We start from the raw sequence: 23,732 nt of genomic DNA on the forward strand, positions 1-23,732 counted from the left end.
AATTCTCAATACTGTACTCTTAAATATTCAGGTTTGCGGCTTTCAGCTGTACACGTCATGATTTTTTAATACATCTTTATTTAAAACTTGTCTGCGTTAAATGTATTATAACTCGTTTTATGTTCGCTTCGCAATCCTATTCGGAAGTAGGCCTAAGAAAACATCCTTGACCGTGGTGTAATCCACAGCAGGACGACAAGGAGAGCTTGTACTCGTCGGTGCAAGAGGAGACCGAGGCCGACGAGGAGGCGCCGCCGCCGCCGCCGCCGCGCGCCGAAAGCCTGACGCGAGCGCCGGCGCGTCCTCTGCCGGCCATTCCCACCAGCACCTCCTTGGGTAAATTCTTCAACCTATTCAAATGCCACCGCTAAGCGCACGGCGCTTCCCACCTTCCCACCTCCAGGGAAGCAACCAGCAGTGTCAAGAACCGACCATCGCTACCGACACTGTTCTTTCGAAATTTTAAATTTTATCCATTCTGCTACAGTCCTAGCTGACCATCGGGCAATATAACCTCAATGCTTACTAACACTTGCGTATTATCACTAGTTTAATATTACATGCATATCGGTTATTGTCATGGCTTTGTAAAGAGTAAAGACATCATCAGGAGACCAACTACCGTGAACGACATTTTGATGTTTAAGAGAAATAGCATATCAATAGAGTTCGCGTCGTTCATACAGGCAATGACAATAAGCTATTACGTAGATCTACTACTATAATAATACTGTAGATTAGAGTTATCTGATAGATATAGCTTATATTTACTATAGTTTTGACTACAAAAGATTCAAGCGGCCAAAGTTAGAATACGTTAGCTATTTAATTCGAAGATTATAGGTTTTTTGGATTATACTAAATTGCCTTAAGAAACCATTGAGTTATATTCTACAATTTGTTATTTATAAGTTGCATTGTAAAAACAATTATGTTATTGCATTTTTTTTTAAATATTCCATCTTAATTTGTATTTTCTTAATAATGTATTACAATGTTCAATAGGATAATGAACGCAAAAAAAATATAAAACAGAAAAATACAAAAATATGTTCAAGTAGAGTAGAAGTAGGAGTGGCTTAAGTAGACTATAGATGTAGGTGATTAGCGACTTTCCAGTCATTCCTATGTTAATCCTTTTGGGGACTTGTCAAAATTATCGTGATTATGAAGAATGTTGGTCCAAAAGCGACCAAGGTGATATAGCGACAAGATATTTTTGGAAATTATTGGAATATTGGATAGGTGTGGATATTAAACGGGATGCCTGATACTAAAATTAAAATTATTTTTCTCTTGTTCTAAGCTTTGTTATGATCGTATTTCGGTGCTCGTAATAAACAGTGTTCGATTCGCGTATGTTAACTATCTAAATTGTCTAAAGAAAAATAATTTTAATTGGTTTAAAATCTTATTTTAAGCTAAAGATATTATGGTGGTATCAATAGAAGCCAGCATCAACTAAAATGTTAAGCTATCGTGACTAAAACTTGACAATTGTCTGTGATTTCTTGATGCCATATTAGTTCAATTTATTATGATTATTAAGAATTTAGTGATAATTTATAAACTTGGGCATTTCGATACGTATCCGTTGTGACTACGTCACAGGAGTTGGACCAAAATTATGCGAAAATGTGGCCTCTTGGCATGTAATGTTATAATATACAAAAGGTATTGTAGGGAACGGGGAAGGGTGTAGTGTTATATAAAAGAAAGCAGGGATTTTAAATTAGTTCAAAATCACATGATCGTGTTCTTTAGACTAGTCTAGTCTAGTTTTTCCTCCCTCGGTTAATTGTAAATCTATCTCTACCACTGGTATTCAAATATACTATCTATATTAAAGTTTATTGTGTGTTGTACGAGTGAATTTTGGCAATAAATCACTCCGTGTAATAAAAATTCGTCTACCTTCATTGTTATGTTTGGTCGATTATTTTTATTTTATTCTGGAATCAAATTGTAAATTCAATTATGATTATTTTCACCATTAAGTTCGATTATTATTGAAGTTTCAAGTTTTAAGACAGATTGCGAATAGTGTATATTTTCTCGTTGTAAATATTTCTGTAAAGGGACTGTATATTACGGGGAGTTTTAATTTATTTATTATTTCTGTTAGAGCATCCCGTTTGGAGAGGAATTAAGGATTACATTCGTTTCACCGTACATTTATATCAACCGTCGTCATTTCACGCACACAAATCATTCGGTCACATGCTTTGTCACATTATTTTGCAATACATACCCTAGTACTAAGGATGGTGTGAATGGTATATAGGTACCTAAAGTTTTTATTAGTTGTCTCGGTTGTGTTGCCTTTGCGAGTGTGAGTCTTGAAGACGTTTGCGTTGACTCGATCGCCGCTCAGTGTCCCCTCACTAAGCGGCGGTGCTGTCCCGCAGTCTAAGAGTAGGTGCACACCGTTGATTTTTCGTCGGCCGATAGTTTAGTCGGGCAGTTGATCAATATGCGCATGTATGGGAGTGCGCACACTACGCCGATTCGATTTGGCCGATTCTTCATACAAATTAAAATCGGGCACAACTATCGGCCAACTAAAAATCAACGGTGTGCGCATACTCTAAGGTAATCAAATGTTCGTACTCACCCGAAAGTCCCAGCTCGCTTTTTGCTCAGCAAAAGCGAGCTAGGGGGGGGACTAGAGTGGTTTGAACGAAAAGCAATGGCAATGGACAACCGAATTGTGTGTTAACTGTCAGTAATTTTATATCCTTTAGATGACTTGTGTCAATGTGTAGCGTCTATGACCCGTTCGCGACGTAAATCGGTGTTTTGTGTAAACATGCGATTCCTGGAATGAAATTTCGGCTTGAGAACGCTTTACGTATCCGATAGGCTGATGACTTTTCTTTCTTGATGTGTGCTTTGTGTCAAGCAGCCACGTTGCGTATACGCGAGTCGCAGTTTTTTATGCATTGATAAGTTGATCTTATTGTGAGTTGCGCTCGTTTGTACAACGCGGCTGCGATGTGTGTCGACTCCTCTCTATCGTCCTTTGTCACGTCGCGAAGGGGTTTGATTCCCGTAAATTTGAACATCGACCTTAGAAAAAAGAAAAAAAATCTTTAATCCTTTGTTTGAATAAGTTGCCAAAGTCGATGTTATTTCTTGACGGGGATTATAGTTTCAAACAAACTGGCGTGTGTGGAACGAAAAAAGTAGATGTGAGACCTCGTCTTTATGTTGTCACTTCTTTAACAAACATTATGCGGGTGCCGTAATTTTTTCTATACTCTGTTACTTCTGTCATAAGCGCCTGGCTCGCCAAATCCAACCAAATCTTAATTTCCACGTTTTTATTGGGTACGCTTCAAATCTGGGCTGCGACGAAACGTCATTAACGCGCGCTGAGCGTTTCGCCGTTTCCGATTTGTCGCATACTGAAAATACTAAACAACACGCGTAGAGTCTCCAACCACAATGTTTGGTGAGCCAGCTGCTCTGCAAAAGAACTGAGTATAGAGAGAATGTACTGTTTCAGTTTAATTTCGTTCCATTCGTGCCGGTGGTGGTGAAGTATTTGCGTTGGTCTGACCGTGTTGTGCGTTGGCAGGCAACTTGGCCTTCCCCGCGGGCCAGGAGTCGTCGGACGAGGGCCCGCCCACGCCCCCCGCGCGCGGCTCCTCCCCCTCGGCGCCCGCGTCGTCGGCCGACGACGAGGACGACGAGCCTGTATCCACACCGACTGAAAGGTAAAGTTTTGGTTTTTGGAGCTTTAACTAATAATTAACGATTTTTAGGTATTCGACGACAGGTTTGTGGGTTTTATTATGTTTTTTCAATCTTAGGCGGTTATTACACTGCGCCGCTCTCCGCCGCGGAGCGCGTGATTTTCATATAAAAAATCACGCGCGCGGACGCGTTGTCAGTGTGAAGTGCCTCGCGTGTTTTCTATACAAACTGAGGTACTTGCATACAATGATTAAATCTGTCGCCCCTGTCGCGCAGTGTGATAACCGCCTTATATCTTTGAAATATCTTTTGCTTGCCGGCCGTATGGTATCCTCTCACTAAAGGCCATAAGGAAGCTCAAAGTTGCACAGCGTGTTATGAAAGTGGCTATGCTCGGTGTTTCCTTACGAGATCGAATCAGAAATGAGGAGATCCGTAAGGAAAGTACTTCTGACACAGCCCGACGGATTAGCATGCTAAAGTGGCAATGGGCAGGGCAAATAGCATGCAAAACTGACAGCTGATAGAGTAGCAAAGTTCGAGAATAAAGGCCACGTACTAGTAAAAGCACTCAGAAAGTGGACACTTTCAACAGATTAATCTGGAAAACATTCGGGATGGTCTATGTCCAATATTGAACGTGCTGTTGTTGAAATGATAATAATGATGATGCTAAGACCACAGACTACAGAATTTTCGTCGGCCGGGCTGTCAATCAGTATGAACATGTCTACCGATTTGGTATCGGCCGATTCCCCATTCAAAGTAGAAGGCAACTAAACTATCGGCTGATAAAAAGATTGTAGTCTGGGGGCTCAAAGGCAGGGTACTCACCTGCCATGTAGCACGTAACGTAGCATGTAACGTAAACAACCTTCAAGTGAGTACGGCTCGTCCACGGTCATAGCGTATCTGGCTGCGAACTCCTGAATCCTACTGCGAGCCGCCTTTGTGTTCGCAGTGATACCGCCACTCGGCGGGTCGCTGCGATCTCCCTGCGAACCGCGCGCGAGCAGCTCGCAGCGGGCTCGTGCCTATGTACTCACTTGATACAGTATCTGATACATTACATGCTACACGGCTAGATGAGTACCCTGCGTAATATGAACCAAACATTACAAGTTTAATATTTAAAACTATTATGTTGCATTTTTACTATAAAATTATCACTTCACGGGATTTATTGCAACAATATCTTTTTTAACGGTAAACATAAGATATTTACCCTCCCGACGTTTCGGCTCGGTTGCACGAGTCATGGTCGCGGGCAGACTGAAGAGCTGACTCGTGCAACCGAACCGAAACGTCGGGAGGGTAAATATCTTATTTACCGTTAAAAAAGATATTGTTACAATAAAATTTTGTGATCACCGTCCATAACGCCCCCTGTTGCGCGCCTTCTTGACTGGTAGCCTCAATATGGTCCCGGTCAAGAGGGCGCGCAATCCGCAATCTTCATCGTGTTGGTTCCCGCTGAAAACCAGCTTCTCATGGCGCTTGTTATGTCGCGAATATAGCTGAGCGGACGCCTCTTCAGCATAGCTTGTAGTTTAATGTTATAATAGGTACTGTATTTTTATTTTATTTTTCTATGCTGAATAAAGTACAGTAGAATCCCGATTATCCGGATCAATTAAAACCAGGGGTGTTCCGGATAATCGAAAATCCGGATAATCGATTTCAAAGTAAAATCTAACAATAATTAACTTTTTACAATAGAAAGGGTTTTCAATACATCATTAAAGAGTCTAAAAATCTAAATTTTAGACCATTGGTCATCCATTTCTTTTAACAATGAACTAAGAAGACGTCCGTATCATGTTACGGTGGCGGCGCCTTCGGTTTTTATGGGTCCAGACCCTGAATCGGTAATTAGAAACCGTGAAGAATGAGTCCGGATAATCGGATATCCGGATAATCGAGATTCTACTGTATTCTAATTCTTATCCTTAAATCCCGTGAAGTGATAATCATTACAAGTTTGTCCTTTCTAACGTGCACGTTCACCAATTCCAGCACCGACCGCAACGAGCTTCGCCGACGTCATACACGCGAGTTAGCGGACCGCGTGTCGGCGATGAAGCGGCGCGCGCGCGATGCGGACAAGTGGCACGCGCTCAAGAGGTCGCTTCTCGCGCCGTTGGCCGTCACCGTCGGCGTCCTCGTCGCCGGCATCGTCGTCTACGCGTGCGTCAAGCACTAGCTGCGTTCCGACTTTAGACATGTGGACTGAAGCATAATGGAACACCGCCTTTACACTTGTATAGCCCGGTCTGCGAGCACGTAGAATAGGGATGTTTCCTGGGTCAAAAAGCAAGTTTTAATTAGTCCGTCAGTTAACTTTTCAGAAAATACTCTACACGTATTTTTCAGTTTTTCAAACTAATGAAAATTTAAAGAGATAAAGCTCGCCAAAGTTCATAAGAAGAGGCCCGTGACGTCAATGAGTGCATAAAAAGCCGCACTTTGAGACGTCGCGCGGAACTTCAACGCACCATAACTATGTAATTATTTGTTAGATTGACAAGTAAAAATATATGTGTCCAATATTTTTTGATATCAAACATAACGGACTAAAAAAAAAATTTGTAGAAAACTAGCCTATTTTGTCCAGTGACCCCAAGCTACCCATCGTTATCGCTCGCGCGTAATTATGTTGCTGTCGCTCTCGCACACTCACTGCGGGCGCCCGTCGCACAGTCGCGACAGCAATATAATTACGCGAGCGATAGTGATGGGTAGCTTGGGGTCATTGGACGAAATTCTACGTGCTCACAGACCGGGCTTTAGTTACAAGTTGCTACGTAAAGCTCAACCACGCCAACGCGTGCTGATCGCCATCGCTGGCGCGATAAGCTATCATAAGCTGACAGGTCGCGTGGACTATCATGAGTCGAGACCTGTCATTGGCCTATGATCGCGCCGGTGATCTGCACGCATCGGTGTGGTTGAAGCTAAACGCCATAAAATTTACATAAGTAACTTACGGAGTACAATAAAATTTACGATGGTCCGTTGTTAATTTTACGCGAGTAACTTACAAATGTACGTCAATAACTTTACGGGTAGCTGTAAGTTACTTACGTAAATTATAGCCGTAACTTACTTGCGTAAACAGATTATCGTAAGTTACTTATGTGAGTAAACCTTATAAGTGTAAAAGCGGTCAATGTATAGGGTCCGGTAAAAAACTAAACTAAACATAGGTTTTCGATTTTGCAAATGAATTCGATTTTGAGAATTTTTGATAAATGTAAACGAATTGAAACGGTAATTTGGACGCATTATCGAATTACGTGCGTTCACAAAAATGAAATTAATGAAAAAAAAAAACGGTTAACCCCCGTTTTTTAATACACGCGTTGTAGATTTTCGCGCGTTCTTAATAAAAACAATAAAATTTTTGGCATGATTTAAGTATAAAATGCGTTGCAAAAATGAAATAGGTACGGATAATAAATAAATGTTTTTCAATGGCCAGTAGGGATTAAGATAGTTTCATTGTTTAATGAAATGATTCAGTTGGTGAATAAAGCTCGGATATCAGGAGAAATAAAAATAAAACAATGTAAATTGCAATGAAATGTATAGTAAATGATTAACTTGATTGAAATTCAAACTGAAAAAGGTTAATTTCAATTGGATTTAAATAATTATAAATGACTGAAAATAATGATAATAATTTGAAGTGATGAACCAAATTCATTGGCAAAATATTAAACTAATGTAATAATAATGTATTGTAGTTTTGTAGAAAAACTATTTACATAGATTTTGATAACGTTCTTTGAGTAAGTATATGGGATAGTTAATGTTGATTGGGAATTGATGAAAATCATTGGGTTGTTAATAATATTAGTTGGCATAGTAAGTTTAAAGCATCATATCATCATATGTGCCACTTGTGGTCTAAACTGAATAAATATTTTTGATTTTGATTTTTGATTTTGATATAAAGTATTTAGGGGAGGTGTTAATTTTATAGTTAGGTTATAATTTTTGTATGATTATGCTATTTTATTCTCTAAAGTTGGAATTTTTCACGAATTTTAATATCTAACAACTATGTGTGATATATCATTGGAAAGAGATGTTTTAAGATCATTGGTAATTCATTATCACTATAATTATTTATTTAATCGAATTCTAAGCAGAATTTTTTATCGTGGTTTGTACTTTTGTTAAATTTTGGCGGCTCGTAACTATCAAATCATTATCTGGATCTGAAATTTATTTTATTTGACTAAGGACATATTCTACAGGGTGTTAGGTAAATGGGTATATGAGCCGACACTAGCCCATGTTAACATGGTTATATAAAAGGTATGGTGAAGTCAGAAGATTGATATCTTCATTCTAATTATTTTATTTTTCATACAAATCGGATTTTATAAAATTTATTTTGTATGAAAATTTAAAAAAATAAAATGATGATATCAAATTTCTGACTTCACCATACCATTTATATGCCCATGTTAACATGGGCTAGTGTCGGCTCATATACCCATTTACCTAACACCCTGTGATATTAATATCAAATAAAAAAGTTGTTGAAAACACTCGAGAAAAAAAATTTAAGCAGTTTTTAGTTTTAATTTCGGAAAATTTTATCCTATGTCTTTTCCCGGGACTTAATTATCTCTATGTCAAATGGCAATGCCAGATTTTGTATGGAAGGTGGCGTCTTTTTTTTCGCGCGGCCATCGGTCAAACCTTATTTTTTTATTACAAAATAGTGTAATAAACCAAACTTACTATGACATGTATACCTCTAAATTCAATCTCAACTGAGTTACGAGCATTAGAAGTTTGATGATTTTACATAGGTACTAGATTTGCCTTTTGTGCGCAAGTTTTGTAAGAAATTGCAACAAAATAGTGACATTGTATGTGTAAACAAACAATACCATCCATTTAAAGGCTTCAGACATCAGTGTGGAGCAGAATCAGCGCAATAAAAAAATAGCACAATATTTTGTTGCAATTTCTTACAAAACTTGCGTGCAAAAAACAAGTCTAGTATGTAAAATCATCAAACTTCTAACGCTCGTAACTTAATACAGAATTTAGAAGTATACATGTCATAGTAAGTTTGGTTTATTACACTATTTTGTAATCAAAAAGGTTTGGTCGATGGCCGCGCGAAAAACAAGACGCCACTTTCCATACAAACTCTGGCATTGCCATTTATTTATTAAAGCATTAAAAAGTATAAGAGCTTAGTGACAAACGAGGACGTGTTTATGCGCGTGCGCAGTTGCGGGGGGTGCGGGGGAGGGAGGGGGGGGGGGCCGCGAGGGGGGGCGGGGCGAAGCCCGGAGCGGCCAGCATCGCAGATCTAGCTTTTGTAGCCCGCGTAGCGCCCACCAACTGTGCCACACGTGGACGATGCACATCTTCTATAATATAAAAATGAATCGCAAAATGTGTTGGTAAGCGCATAACTCAACAACGCCTGGACCAATTTTACCAATTCTTTTTTTTAAATGTTTGTTGAAGTCCAAGGACGGTTTTTACAGCGAGAAAAGTTTGAATAATTTCCGGGTAAACCCTAAAAAACTCGAAACTTCACCCCTAAGGGTAAAACGGGGTCCACGCGTACGAAGTCGCGGGCGGCCGCTAGTAATATTATAATATTATGTTGCCCGAGTAAAATACAGTGTGAGTCACGATAAAGTGTACATATGAAAATAGGTGAAACTAAACCTATTTTTATCGACAAAAAAGAGGTCAATTTTATTTAATTTTTTATAGATATTTTTTTCTTCCGATTACTTATTGTAAAGAAAACGTAATAACTTGTAAACTAAAAGGTATATCCTGATAAAATAAAAACAGTAATAATGCTAAATAACAGGTGATACTAAAAAATACATTAAATACTCAAAAAATGACAACAAATAATAAAAAAATGTACATTTTAATTCGTGTTTTTTTGGTTATTTAATATTTTTTTCCAAATAATACCCCCATAACATTAAGAGCTTAGTGACAAACGAGGATCGTTGCGCAGGCGCAGTTGCGGGGGGTGCGGGGGGAGGGGGGGGGGGGGGGGGGGCGGGGCCTGGCGGGGCCGGAGCGGCCAGCATCGCAGATCTAGCTTTTGTAGCCCGCGTAGCGCCCACCAAAGCAATTATTAATACATAAATTAATGCCCGTTTTCACCATCAATCCCTAATTTTTAAGTGAACTCTATAGTAACAATTAACAGGAATTTTGTTTACATAGGGGTCACTTAAAAATTAGGACTTGATAGTGAAAACGAGCATAAGTCATTTAAATCAAACATTTAAATGGCTAAAATTATACAAGGTGTTTCTTGTAAGGTATCAAACCGAAAACAAATGATAAGTGAGGACTAGACCTATCGATTTCACCCCCATATATGTTCTACGATTTTTCCTAGTTTAGAAGTTATCGTTAATTTTGTGATTTTTTCGAATTTTGTGACCTAGACTAGACTTTAAAAAAAATATCTTTTTTTTGCGTTAACTTTTCTCAGATTTCTTTTTTTTACAAATCCCTATTAATTGCAGATTTTTAAAGAAAATAATCACCTTCCTATCTTTGATACAAGATACAAAATTTTAGCTAGAAACATAAAAAATATACTTTTATAAAACATTCTAAAGACTAAAATCTTCAACTTAAAAATTTGAAAATGAAAAGAACTTCCATAGATCCAAAAAACTGTACAGTTTTCTGAACTTTCATAATAACACAAAAACATGTACTTAATAGACCACTATTTTCTGAAGTGATAAGTCGAAGATTCAGATACATATTTTTGACTTTCTTAGAACTAACTAATATTTACAATCCCCTAAGTTTACGTTATGTAGAACACATTTAAAGACAATAACTGAAAAGAACATTTTTTATCTACAACGAAGAAACTATTGCCCTCGATCTGGTATACAACAGGAAATATAGGTCTAGTTTCATCTATTTTCATATGTGCACTTTATCAAGACTCACACTGTATATCTAACCCCTATTCTTTCCAATAACATATCACATGTAGTAATTAAATATTGAAATTCGTCAAAAATTCAAAATTTAGGGAAAAAAATAAAATAATAATACAAAAGTTATGACTACACGCGCACAACGAACGGTTATCGTTAATCACAAGGCTCTTGTACTTTCTTGATACTTCAAAAATTGTCTGTTATCTCTGAACTCTAATACTTTATCATAATTACTGAAATTTTTATAACAAATATGCTCTTTAATCTATACTAATATTATAAATGCGAAAGTAACTCTGTCTGTCTGTCTCTCTTTCACGCCTAAACCACTGAACCGATTTTGATGAAATTTGGCATAAAAATAGTTTCACTCCCGGGAAAGGACATAGGATAGTTTTTATCCCGGTTTTTGAAACAGGGACGCGCGCGATAAAGTTTTTCTGTGTCAGACAAAATTCCACGCAGCCGAAGCCGCGGGCGGAAAGCTAGTAATAAATAAACTAAAATATTTTTTTAATAATTGAAAATATAAACAACAAAAGATTTATTCATAAAAATTCTTGTTTGTCACTAAACTCCTTTTAAGTTACAATAAATATCATCTTACTCTCACTTTAATAATACTTTTTGATACATTAAAACAATTAATATTTATATAACAACTCTCATTTATAATCATACTAACAAATTCAAAACAAAACAATCATCTTCTGTCACTAACCTCCAATACTTTTAGCACATTATTTGCAGTCATCAATATTCATTCAAATAATAAACTATGAACCAACATCAAATAAACAAAACATATCGAACAATTACAAAATATTATTAAAAAATTCCAAAATACAACACAATTAACTATCTCATATACAACTAAAACAACGATCTAAACAAAAATTTGCTACTTTTTCACGTTAGCCTAAGGTTTTTCTATAAAAATATAACGTAAAACCTAAAAACTTCATCTAATTCTAAACAATTTAAAACAAAACTTTCATACCAAAGGGGAATGAAACTAAACAAAAGCACGTGTATTTGCAATGCACAAATACAGTACTACTAACGCCATCTAGTACATACTATATGCAGTTTCCTTTTATGAATGGAGATGATTTGTATAAACTTGGCCACTTGTAAAGTATAATATTAAACTTTATTACATTGCAATAGAATCGAATGCATACTTACGCGTAGGAAAATGTAATCGTAACTTCGGATAAATATTGCACAGCTGTTAAAACACATTAAAAAAATAAGATATAAAAAATATTATAAAACGCCAAATGTCTTCGCAATGACCTAATTATTATTATGATCTTCTTAATTTTTAAAAACTTCAAAATCAAAGTCCATGTGTCTTAAATTATGCTTTTTCGGTAATAACACCAATTTTTAAAGGATCCATTCTTTATAAATCATTTTTTTAGTAATTCTAAATTTTCGTAGAGTATTAGATTATTGGATTTAATGTTAATTAATGAGATTAGTATAATTTTTGATGGTTTTACACGTTGAATGTTAGTGAACGCAGCGGTGCTCGGCCCACGGTAGGCTGGGTCGGCGTCGATGGCTCGACTGAACGAAAGTTCACTGGTGTCAATCATCATGCACACGTTGATATGATATTTTAATTAATTGAGTGATTTTGGGGATTGATGTATATTTTAAATACGCCTCTAGGTATTGATGGGTAGCCAAACAGCTTACCACTTATGGCTAATCGTGGCAATGACAATAATATAATATAATTAAAACGCTCCTGCCACGATATTAAGAACGATGTATTTTCGGGAACTAACATTAATGCCAACATAAAACGTTTACTGTTTCTATAGGTTCTCAAAAATACGCTACCATAAATTCTTGGTCGAAAAAATTAAAAACATCAATAAATGCCACAGTGAAACCTTACAGGCGTAATTGTAATAAACATCAACTGGTCATACTAACCACACACTTGGTTCATAAGTTAGAGACCGATGCTGTTAACATTGCCTCTGAAGCTACAAACGTATCGCCGCTGCGCTGCGGCGATCATACGCAGATTACGGAGTATTTCTCAACAAATTCAAAACCGTACCCCACCTACGTTTGGCTTTAAACACGCACTTACCCTCGGTATCTGGGCTGGTACAGTCAGTGCCGAATAGTTCATGACACCCAAAGTAGTAAAAAAGTTCGCTCAACTATTGACCACTCGCACAAAGCGTTTCGATGACTTTTATAATGCGAACAGCTAGGGATTGGAATTCGGTGCCTGCTGCTGTCTTTCCCGATGACTACAATCCGGGCCTTTTCAAGGCGAGAGTGAATAGGCACTTACAGGGCAGATATGTACCATCCTAGACTGCATCCCACTTAACATCAGGTGCGATTGTGGTCAAATACCTGCCTTTTTATGCTTAAAAAAAACTTTGGGTGTCTGGTACTATTTTACGCTGACTGTACAAAATTTAGTGACTGATAGGATTAGTCAAATGGTTCACAGTCAACAATATTTAACTTTTCGTTAAAATTCTGTGGGGACTATGGGTAACCCTGTTGCATAAAAAAATTTGCACTAAATCACCGTTTGCTACTAAACTGACATTTAAAGAATGAAGGTACTATCGGCAACAGTGTTAACTGCCCATTGCCAGTCATGTCATCTCGTTCTATCGCAAAGAATCTCCATTTGATTAGAGCGAGAGCAAAAACGGAAATGGATAGTTAACAGTGTGGGCGTGTGTACATTCCTACATGGCATCAATGGTTTGTCTAACTTTTGTATGCTACTGCGGGTAGCCAACGTTTCATAGACGTCCCACTTACGTCTTTAAGCTTTAAATTAATAAGGTTCATTATTGTCACTTATTTATTATGCATCAGGGTCTCAGAGCTGCATTCTTAAGTTCCATTTTTGAGTTGGTAATTTGGTGTTGGATTTGCACAGATTATACCGTCTAATGACTGGAATTTAAAATCTGGGCTGAACACTGAACATTCGTATTATGGAATAACACTTGAAACATTCCACACTATGATTCGTTGCATTGGAATTTTAAGACCTTTCTTTCTGAGGCTTGAATCTATTCTTAATTCACAGTTAAGTGTTATTTCATCATACGAACCTTGGTGTCATTTTCTCGTTTTATGTAGTTTTCTAATGAATTAGATAGTGGTTTCGATCATTTGAACTGTGACCATTGTGCAAGGCTGTCTGGTCCAAGTCAAATTACTGATTAATTTTTCAAAATCCTTTACTTTTTCACACAATCACACATATTCGTATACCAACATTAATAAATAGATGTTTACGTCTGTCTGTCCCTCTCTGTTTAAGCTGGCTAGAGAGGGACCTATGTATCAATGAGTGAGAACTTGACAGACAAACAAGCAAAAAATAGTACGAATTATTATGAAAGTAGAATAATAAAATAAAGCTGGATTACTTCTTGGCGTTGATTGACGCGCAAAGATTACATTCAAGCTGAAATACAGTATTGTTGAATTCATATAATAGCTGTTGTAGCACTCACCAACGAATATTTATCGACAGAGATAAGTTCACTATTTTATTATTTTAATCGCAAAATTTTATGAATGCATTTTATTTAATAAATATCAACAATTCATTTTTAATTTTTAATAAATAAAAAACTGTTATTGGTCGCGGTTTTGAAAAAATAAGAATCTTGAAGGACACTAGTCTAATATTTTGTACAAGCTTAGCGAAATATTTACAAGCATAGCGTTGTATACATACAGGGTGCTGTTTTAATGTGTGCCGTAAGTTACGTAGATGTGTATAAATCAAACTACTTTTACATAAAGGTTTTTTAAATTATACTAGCACGATGCAATTTAACTGCTGCTGCCATAAGCGCGTATTTTATATGGCACATATTAAATAACACCCTGTACTTCCCGTGTGGACTCTGGGGCGTTCTAATAATCTACATTCGATCCCATGGTCCCATCTTTATATGTAATGAAAATTCAATGTGAAAGATTTAATCCCATTTCATGACGACCACCAAAAGTTGAACACATTCAAAAGACAACTCGCCGCGGAAATCTTCTGCTGGCGTCTAAATATTTATCTATCATTAATTTATTTTAATTAAGTATCATGATATCGTGTATTGTAGTTATTATTTACTCTTCATCGATTAACCAATAATACATTTATTCCATTTTTATAATCAATTTATATACTACTTCATATTATTTTAACGTTCAATAAACTATGAGCTTACTCTCATTTTAGATAAATTTTTGACGTGTAAATCGTAGGTGATTATGATAAAATTTTGCATAGAGCTTCAATCGCCCTTTTTATTGAAATGGAAACATCGATTTGTGAATGTTTTAAAATTAAATTAGAATTATGAATTTTTGATACGTTTTGCTGTCATGGTCGATGGGTTTTCGGATAGGAGTTGCGAGCGTGAGGTTTAGGGGCAGGGCGCGGGGTCGCGGGCCGCGCCGGCGGGGCTAGGGCTGCCCGCGCGTACTTAGTGTAGTGAGACACGGGGAGCCGAAAACTGAACACCGGTTTATTATTTCAGGTTTAAATCAGTCGAAACACCTCAGAGTGAACACCGCGAGGGGACAGGCGCATAGTAAATTTGAACGGTACTAACGGTAATGTCACAGTTGTCAATGCATCCAGTGAGCTAACGCCATTTGTGTTCGTGGGACAAGTGTCATCTGTGTAATGTTATATAATAAATCAATAAGGGTTGTCGCTTTGTCTAATGCATTAAAGTACAAATATTTTTTTAATATTATTTAAGAATTATTGTAACTCAAATCAATTCTGTTTATTATTATACTTACCTACTTATTTTTACTTAAAATTACACGATTGACACAATTAAATATTTATGAAATTGCTTAAATAAAGCTCATTTTTATACAACTACTCTACAAGAATAACATATTGATTTTAATTATTTTGTAAAAAGACGTACTAAATCATACTTAGGAATCATATTTTACACATCTGTCACTAACAAGTTGCCTTTTTGCTTTTCATGATTTGCATGTTTCATTAAATTGTGTGAAAATGATCATTATAATACCTATAAAATTTATTTTCATTCCAAAATATTTAGTTAGTGTTCCATCTCATATTGTTAAATTAGATTTATTTACAAAAGAAACTTTGAAAGCTAAAATTACAAACTTTTGAACACTGTCAACGCCTTGTAACTAATTCTGTAATTATTGAGTTGAGTAAGAATCTATGAATCTCATACATAAGTATTTAAACAATATGCAGTCAATGAAGTAATAGTTTGTTCAGCAGCGCACGCAGAGACAGCCCTTAATGCCCCCCACCCCACCCCTCGCCCCTGTCGTTCGCGTCCGTTAGCTAACTGCGTAGGCATGAGACTGTGGTGATGTTATGTCAATAATTAGAACATATCTTCGGCAGAGGTCAGCTTTCTGGTTCTCTGAGTTTACCATAAGTAGGTTTTATTCGACTGTATCGTAGCAGTGTAGCCCGATTATTTGGTATTTTATTTACCTGGGAAGTTTCGCGAAAGTTTTGATAACATTTTCATGTGCTTCATAAGACACTCTTCGCCACACTTTGGTCATAAGCCAAACATAATTAATTATTTGATCGTACTCTATTCATAAATATTTAGCTAAAAATAATGACTCAACTCAGTATAATATGTACTTAAAAGTACAGTGGCAAAACACGTGGCAATGTGATAATATTAAAGCCAAGAAACTAGATAACGGGAAACTTTCCAGGTGACCTCGTTTTTACACAAATGATCAGTCTAGATTTGCTAGTCAGGAATAGTCCAGCTTCGTCCGTCCTCAAGACGATGTGTCAAAATTATTCAATGATGTTTCAAGTTATACTGAAACCATCAAAAACGCAGACAGCGTTCTATTACTAGAACGGCTGTAAGTTATATTAATTAGTAGGCATTGTCTGTTTGCCTCCACCAAGCGTTGGAACCTATGCTATGGGCAATTTTATGTTATTGTTAAGTAGGTGTAATACAAAGGATTCCGTATGCAAGTAAAATCATTTTTGGTCGAGTACCTACGGAACTCTTTAGTTGGCATATGTTTAGTTGCTCGTATGTTTCTCGCTCAGCTCGAGCGCGCACCGAGTCTTCGATTCTCTTCACTATTCCATATAAATGTATTAGACGCTATACCAATATAACTTGTACATAAACGTGAACTAAGCAAGTTTAATTTTAAGTCTTAGGATATTCATTTAGTATTTATATGTAGGTAATTGAATTAATATTTTTGTAATAAATCTTTAATGGGGAGATTTTCAGCGGACATTTGTTAGTCTTAATTGTGGTATACGACTTTTGATTTATTATTGATGCACGCTTTATTTAGACACAATCGAGTCCAAGGCTGCCGAGACGGAATGTAGTGGCAACATTTTTTAATTAAATGTGCATAATATTTATGGTATTGTCCGTCTCACCTTAGTTCCCCATCTTGCCAGATTTATAGTTAGTATAATTTATGTACCATCGACAATAAAATCGTGTATTTATCGTCCCCCATTATAGGTAATGCCCGCGCATTGGGTGCATAGAAACTTTTATCATTTGTCATAATAATATGCATTGTTAAATCGGAATCCTACATAGACAGTATTAAACGTAAATATTCTATGGCCAGGTATAATATTATGTGTATTTTAATAGAAATATGAATGGTGTTGCCAGATCGCGTGCAAAGGTACAATTTTATTTGTGAACTAGCAAATGTTTGACGTTCAATTACTTGACTGCAGAAGTATCTCGCAGCACGATGCATATACCTCGAGGCATGCGTTCGGTGAACGCGGTAGATTGTATTAATTTAATTGTTAAGGGTTCTTAACTGGTAGATGCTCCGCCGGACGTCTGCCGCAGCATTTAAGGCTTGTTTCGCGGCGCGGGCCGTGTCCGCAAACTTCTTGTGATCTTTGTAGATTGTTTAAAGGTACCATTGTTTGTTTACTCGCACCCGTAAAATACTAATAATATACGTACATAAATGTAATCAAATGTCACGAAATACATAATAAAATGTTCGCATGTCTTTTATTTAATAGCATAAATTAGGACAGTATAGGTATAAGTTTTAGTGCTATCCATAATTCGATATCGTTTCTTCAAGTAAGTATTGTATGGTTTTAATGTTTAATTAGGTTTTTTTTTGTAAACGCAGGTATTTTTGTAAATAATAAATATATTAAATAAACTAATTTCTTCTTGAGGGGTAATTTCAACAACAATCTAATCTTTAATGCATCGTTGATACTTGCGCTTAAAATGTAAGTTAACCTTTTTAAAGTATTTATTGTATGTAGGTATAGCCTTTATGTACGATGTCGTGTATATTTTTCTTTTTCTTTTTAAAGCACTTCCAGACGATTTTTGCTTGAGAGAGTAACAAACATGTTAGACATCCATACAAACTTTCGCATTTATAATATTAGTAGGAATTAGTAAAATTGTATATTTTGTTATCTGTTCTTGATATTTACAGAAATCATCATTTCGGCCACGTTCTCATAGTCCAGCCCACACTGTCCACACTGCTGACGCCACGAACAACGCCAGAGCTCGCTCGGATCGACGAACTCCAACGGTGCCCTACACTGAACCATCCCGCTGGTTTCGATTTTTGCCACGTTGGACAACCTTAATATGACATTACCAGAGGGCAATAATCCACAAGGCGGACCGACGACCTGATAAAGGTAGCAGGAAGGCGCTGGATGCAGATCGCTACCAACCGTGCGATGTGGAAGTCATTGGGGGAGGCCTATGTTCAGCAGTGGACGTCCTATGGCTGAAATGATGATGATGAATAATATCAATACTGGGTTTAAAGATGACCTAAACTGAACTGTCCCACCAAACTCATTCACAGAGGGGCGCCACCATCGTTCAACTATATAGTTTCCAACATGGCAAAAATCGATTCGGTATTGACGGTGGCGCCCCCTGTCAATGTTACGGGTAGGACAGTTCAGTATATTGGGTCTATACTATAGTTTTTGATTTTTGCCACTTGACGTATCAGAATCGTGGGACATACTCAGCGAGAGCAATCTTTGCTTTCTTAAAACCAAACCTTTTTGTTTTTAACATTTAAATCTTTAAATTTTAGGAATTGTATTTAGGCCGCTGTGACTCTCATGGTGGTCTCTTAATGGAAGCTGCCCCATAACAGCAGTACTGTTACCACGAAGGAAGGGGTATAAGTATTTATAGCCTGACCAGGAACATAAAAACCCTGGAATAGGGGCGCTTCAATTGCATTTGATAGTGCAACACTGAGTACAGTCGTACATGTGTTAAATTAATAGGCTAAATTTATGTATCAGGATTCAGGATTACGGGCTAATTTGATATTTTCATAAATTAACGAAAAATATTATTAAAGGTAACCTGGTTTAAATAAATTAAATGAAACCATCAATCGAGCTAGTAGGATTTATTTTATTATTCATCAATAATCAAATTCAGAACTTGAATATTCAAGTGCAATGTCTGCTCATGAACGCTTCAAACTCGGTACTTCTTTCCCAATTCCATAAAATTCAAAACTTAGAAAGTGACAAAAAACTTTAAAATAGGTAGTTGAAACAGACTACAGCTAATTTTCATAGTGGACTGTACTATACGATAAACATGTCAGTCAATTTGACAACCTTTGTCGGAAACATTATTCAATGAAAATATTGTCCGAACCCTTAGTATTTCTCTTCGACAAATACATTAACACATCGTGAACCACTTTTCTTTCACGACTATAAAAATATTTTAGCAATTTAATTCACAAAATCAATTGCAAACATTTAAAATAAAGTTTGTTTACACTTTGACAACAATAGACTGACATGCAAGGTGACATGTCAATGAAGTTTTCAGTTACTGTTGCCATTAAAAGAAATTAGTACCATTAGTTTTCCGCAACATGGCGAGGGTTTTTATGTTCCTGGTCAGGCTATAATTCATAGTTCATACATTAAAATAAAATAATACAAACATTTAGAAAAGATACTTTATTGAATAACGATATAAATTTCTTCAACTCTCAATGAAAATACATAGATTATTTTCGAGATTATGGCATAATATCTTTAGAACATGAGCCATTAGGTCTTGAAAATTTTTGCACAACTTTCAGTAACAGTATTATATACTACGAAATATGAAAATTTCGATAAACCAGTAATATAAAACAGTAAACAGGATCTTACTAGATGCCTACCCATGACATTGCTGGTACAGTTACACGTTATCCCTATAAATACCATGTTACTACTTATTTTGTATTGAAAACTACACAGCAATTTCATACGTAACCACCTAACAATAGGGAAATATTATTTTTAAAACTACAAGTAATTGCCACATGTTCTAATGAAAAAATATTGAATGAAATGTATGCATTTTATCGAGATCCGTTTACAATAAACGTCAGGGAGATACATTTCCTAAGTCAACCAGAGTTCCAGACTCCAGGTAATAATTTATTTGTTAAGGGTGCTTACATTCAAAGCTGGTATATTCCACACCGAAAACTACAGAAATAGTCACTCCCTTATAACAAACATGTAAGAAAGGTACCGCTGCCAGCTTCAAGATACCAACAGACACTTTCATGAGCTTGTTTTCAAATAGTAATCTGCAAAACTTTTAAAAAATCTGTATAATTGAAAAAAAAATGCTAAATGCTCTTCGCTAAATACTGTTTACCAAGAAAGCTTAACTGAACGTGATAATAATATGAAGAATTTACAAAAACTCCTGTCATTTGCCAGCATGTAAGCACCCCTACACTGCTCTAACATCAATCTCCAATAACATTAAGTATTTAATTGCACATACATATTTATTTTCAACAACATTTATAAAGATATAAATCAAGGTATTTAACTAGTTCTAAACATTATGGACTATACAATATTATCGTTGTCAGCGATTTTGGTGTCAAGTATGAGTGAGAAATACCTCCTATTGACGATACCTCAACTCGACTCACCCTCCAAATCAATAAGATATATTTATATAAACTCGAAATTATTATATTTCCTCAGACGAATTGAGGCAAGTCGAAGCAATAAACTATGGCAAACCCATGTTACCTCGAGATCTACCAAGACGAACACACAATATACATATTTTTTTACTTCTTGCTCACTAAACTTTGCTTACATAACCATGCCATGGCCTGTCCAAAAAGTCAAATATTTTATTTGAATAACACGGATGCTTCGTGCACGCGACGTTTCCAGTTCAATGGTAGAGCACTACCCACGAGAAATATGATAAGGGCCTTATGCCCGTTTTCACCTTCATCCCTAATTTTTAAGTGATGGTAACAAATAACAGGAATTTTGTTTACATAGGGGACACTTAAAAATTAGGGATTGATGGTGAAAACGGGCATTAGACTGCTGAATTGCATTCATCGCAAAACTCAACTCAAGCGTTCTCTTATCTACTCCACATTTTCGTACAAAAGTCTGACTACCTAACCGAATTTATCAAAACATCTAACAACATCCAAAGTGTTCAACAACAGGTACAAATCTGTTTTAACGCCAAGTATTTTATCAATTTTTATATATTTCTTTTTCTATAATCATTCTTTGACTGATATGTCATCCAATTTTAACAATTATTATTACTACACAATAGGTATATTTATATCAATTTTAAACTTTTATTCATATTATGTTATTTTTTTACAAATAGTCACTCTTCACGTTCACTCTAATTTACAAAAATATAACTCACGTTATCTTTACAGTATCGGATATATTAAAATTGTACAATAATGTAGTGTTCTGTATATTCAAATTGAAAATGTTAAATGATTGCTTAGAAGTTACATTTTGTACATGGTGTAACTAACTTTAACCTATATTTTGTACGTTAGTTCCAAAATACCATCATTTTTATACTTCTCATTAGTATATTGAAAATAGGGAACCCTAAAAAGGGTTTCTTTTGAAACAAAAATTAAGTGATAATAATTTCATTTGAGCATAGACATTGATACTTAAATAATTTAGAAATAGCAAATCTAAAAATAGTTTTTGTCATGTCTGTCATTCCCTAGTAGCCAAGCGAGTTTGTTAATTCTATTTAGTTGAGTTTCATGAAAGAATAAAATAATAAGGCTCGTATTTCATGACTGCACGGTAATGTAATATAGTTCTACATTCAATTAATGTTTGAATAAATTATAGACGTAATATAAACTACCTAATATTATTATACGCTGAAGAATAAGGAATACTTAATTTGATTGACATATGCCATGCTATAGCCGCTTGAGGTACGCGTTAGCAAGTCATCATTTTGCCAACAACACCCTGTACAAAGTAAAATACTCAAAATGCCTTTGTCATGGCTCATAATATAGAATATCTTAAACATAAGTATAATACTTCGGGAAAATGAAGGAAAATGTACAATATAAATTAAGCACCGCTTAGGAAGAGGTAGAAAACAGCACCTACAGAAAAAAATGGATGTTTATAAATATTTCAATTATAGATACATGCCTTCCGGCTTCAAAGAAGTAATTAATTAATTAATACAGAAGATCGAAGAAGATCAAAAACTTTTGCCATGTAATTTGGAAAATCTGTATTATTTAATCATTACAATAACTGTGGGCACCTCATGCCTTCTTTTTGAAACCTTTGATGCACAAGATTTGTGCCACAAATGCTCTAAACTTAACATTTGAAAGTTTAGCACGAAAATGCGCTAATCAATCAACATTATTGAAATTCTTGTTATAAAAATTTACCAGAAAATCGCTGTCAAAGCTTGAAATTTCACACTAGTAATATGCTACTACATAGTGTGTGCTACTGATATACAAAAATACAAATATCATTCTCGCTTGGGGTCCAATATTGGCATGTCATATAGATACACTTTATATAGGTACAATATTATTTAATAAACGCTACGGTATTTGTTGAAAATAGATTGCTTCCGTGTTTGTAACTTTGTAGTTAATATACCTTTTATATTTTTATCAAAAAGTGCTCCTATTCTAACAATAACATCTTAAAGACATTCACACTCTGGCATCTAATCAAGCCACAATATCATCACAGAACCTTAATGGTAATATTATTAAATATTGGCAATATCGAATTCATAGCTAGTACAGTACACGTATACTCTGCAATATAAAAATATAGCTCCATACCATAAAATGTTCTATTTTCATTTATAAGAAAAAAATATATTCTGTATTTGTAAATACCTATTTTCATAAATTGCACACTCACAAGATCCTTCGATAACGTGTTATCAAATTTTAAATATATCTCAATGTTATGGCTTTTCAGTTTAGTGCGCTTCAAAACTCTCATTTTACTTACGAGCTAACACACGTTTCAAAAACGTCAAATTACTCCTAATTCAGGCTACTATTTACAATTAGCTTTAAGCTGGGACCCACCCGCAATTAACTGTTCGAGCATTAATTACATCAAAAACATTTTAAATATCCAAATTGGACGAATGAGTTGGCCTGCATCCTCAGACAGTACATTATAACACGTGTAAAAACATATCAAATTCAATTTGTAGGTATATCAATATCAATGCTCCATCGCGGGATTAGGTCCTCAATCATAGCAAGAGACAAATCTTAAAGGCATACTCCTTAATATACACGACACGCGCGCAATATGAAAAAGTATAGTACATACAATGTACTGGAAATTGAAATACTTCATAATACTCAATCGAGTTATTCAATAACACCTAGAAAAGCTACTAAAATTAGTCCAAAAAAGTTGGTTATTTGATAATTTTAAAATGTTTATCATTCCCTCTAACATAGAAATTGTAAGTTTCCTGATGTCAAATCATCATCCGAATGAATATGAAAACATTCCAAAACAAGACATGGAAATTGTTAGATTTGCCTTTGACTTAATTTCCCGTTAATTTACGGAGATGGTTTAAGCAATATTTTTGTGTTGACGTCAGTTGAGATGGCTGAGAATGCCAAGCTCTCGCGTCGGATTGGTAGCTGTGAGTCCGCGAG

General features: G+C 35.7%; 1 protein-coding gene across 4 annotated transcripts in view; it reads left to right on the forward strand.

Moving 5' to 3' along the window:
• The window catches only part of Bmptp-Z (protein tyrosine phosphatase), a 28,803-nt gene extending 11,079 nt beyond the window's left edge, over positions 1–17,724 (forward strand). Inside the window, exons 4-7 of one of the 4 annotated variants that reach the window (XM_028319853.1) lie at positions 189–336; positions 3,581–3,719; positions 5,716–5,823; positions 15,221–17,724. In XM_028319853.1, coding sequence (XP_028175654.1) covers positions 189–336; positions 3,581–3,719; positions 5,716–5,823; positions 15,221–15,275 — 450 coding nt within the window. In that variant the 3' untranslated portion in view covers positions 15,276–17,724. Of the gene's footprint in view, positions 1–188; positions 337–3,580; positions 3,720–5,715; positions 6,008–15,220 lie in introns of those variants that run through there. The other 3 variants (XM_028319836.1, XM_028319845.1, XR_003656819.1) reach the window with 3 other exon arrangements.
• Positions 17,725–23,732: the final 6,008 nt, after the last annotated feature.

Source organism: Ostrinia furnacalis, unplaced genomic scaffold, assembly GCF_004193835.3.
Source record: "Ostrinia furnacalis isolate ACB-3 unplaced genomic scaffold, ASM419383v2 OfSCF0404, whole genome shotgun sequence".
Taxonomy (NCBI): domain Eukaryota; kingdom Metazoa; phylum Arthropoda; class Insecta; order Lepidoptera; family Crambidae; genus Ostrinia; species Ostrinia furnacalis.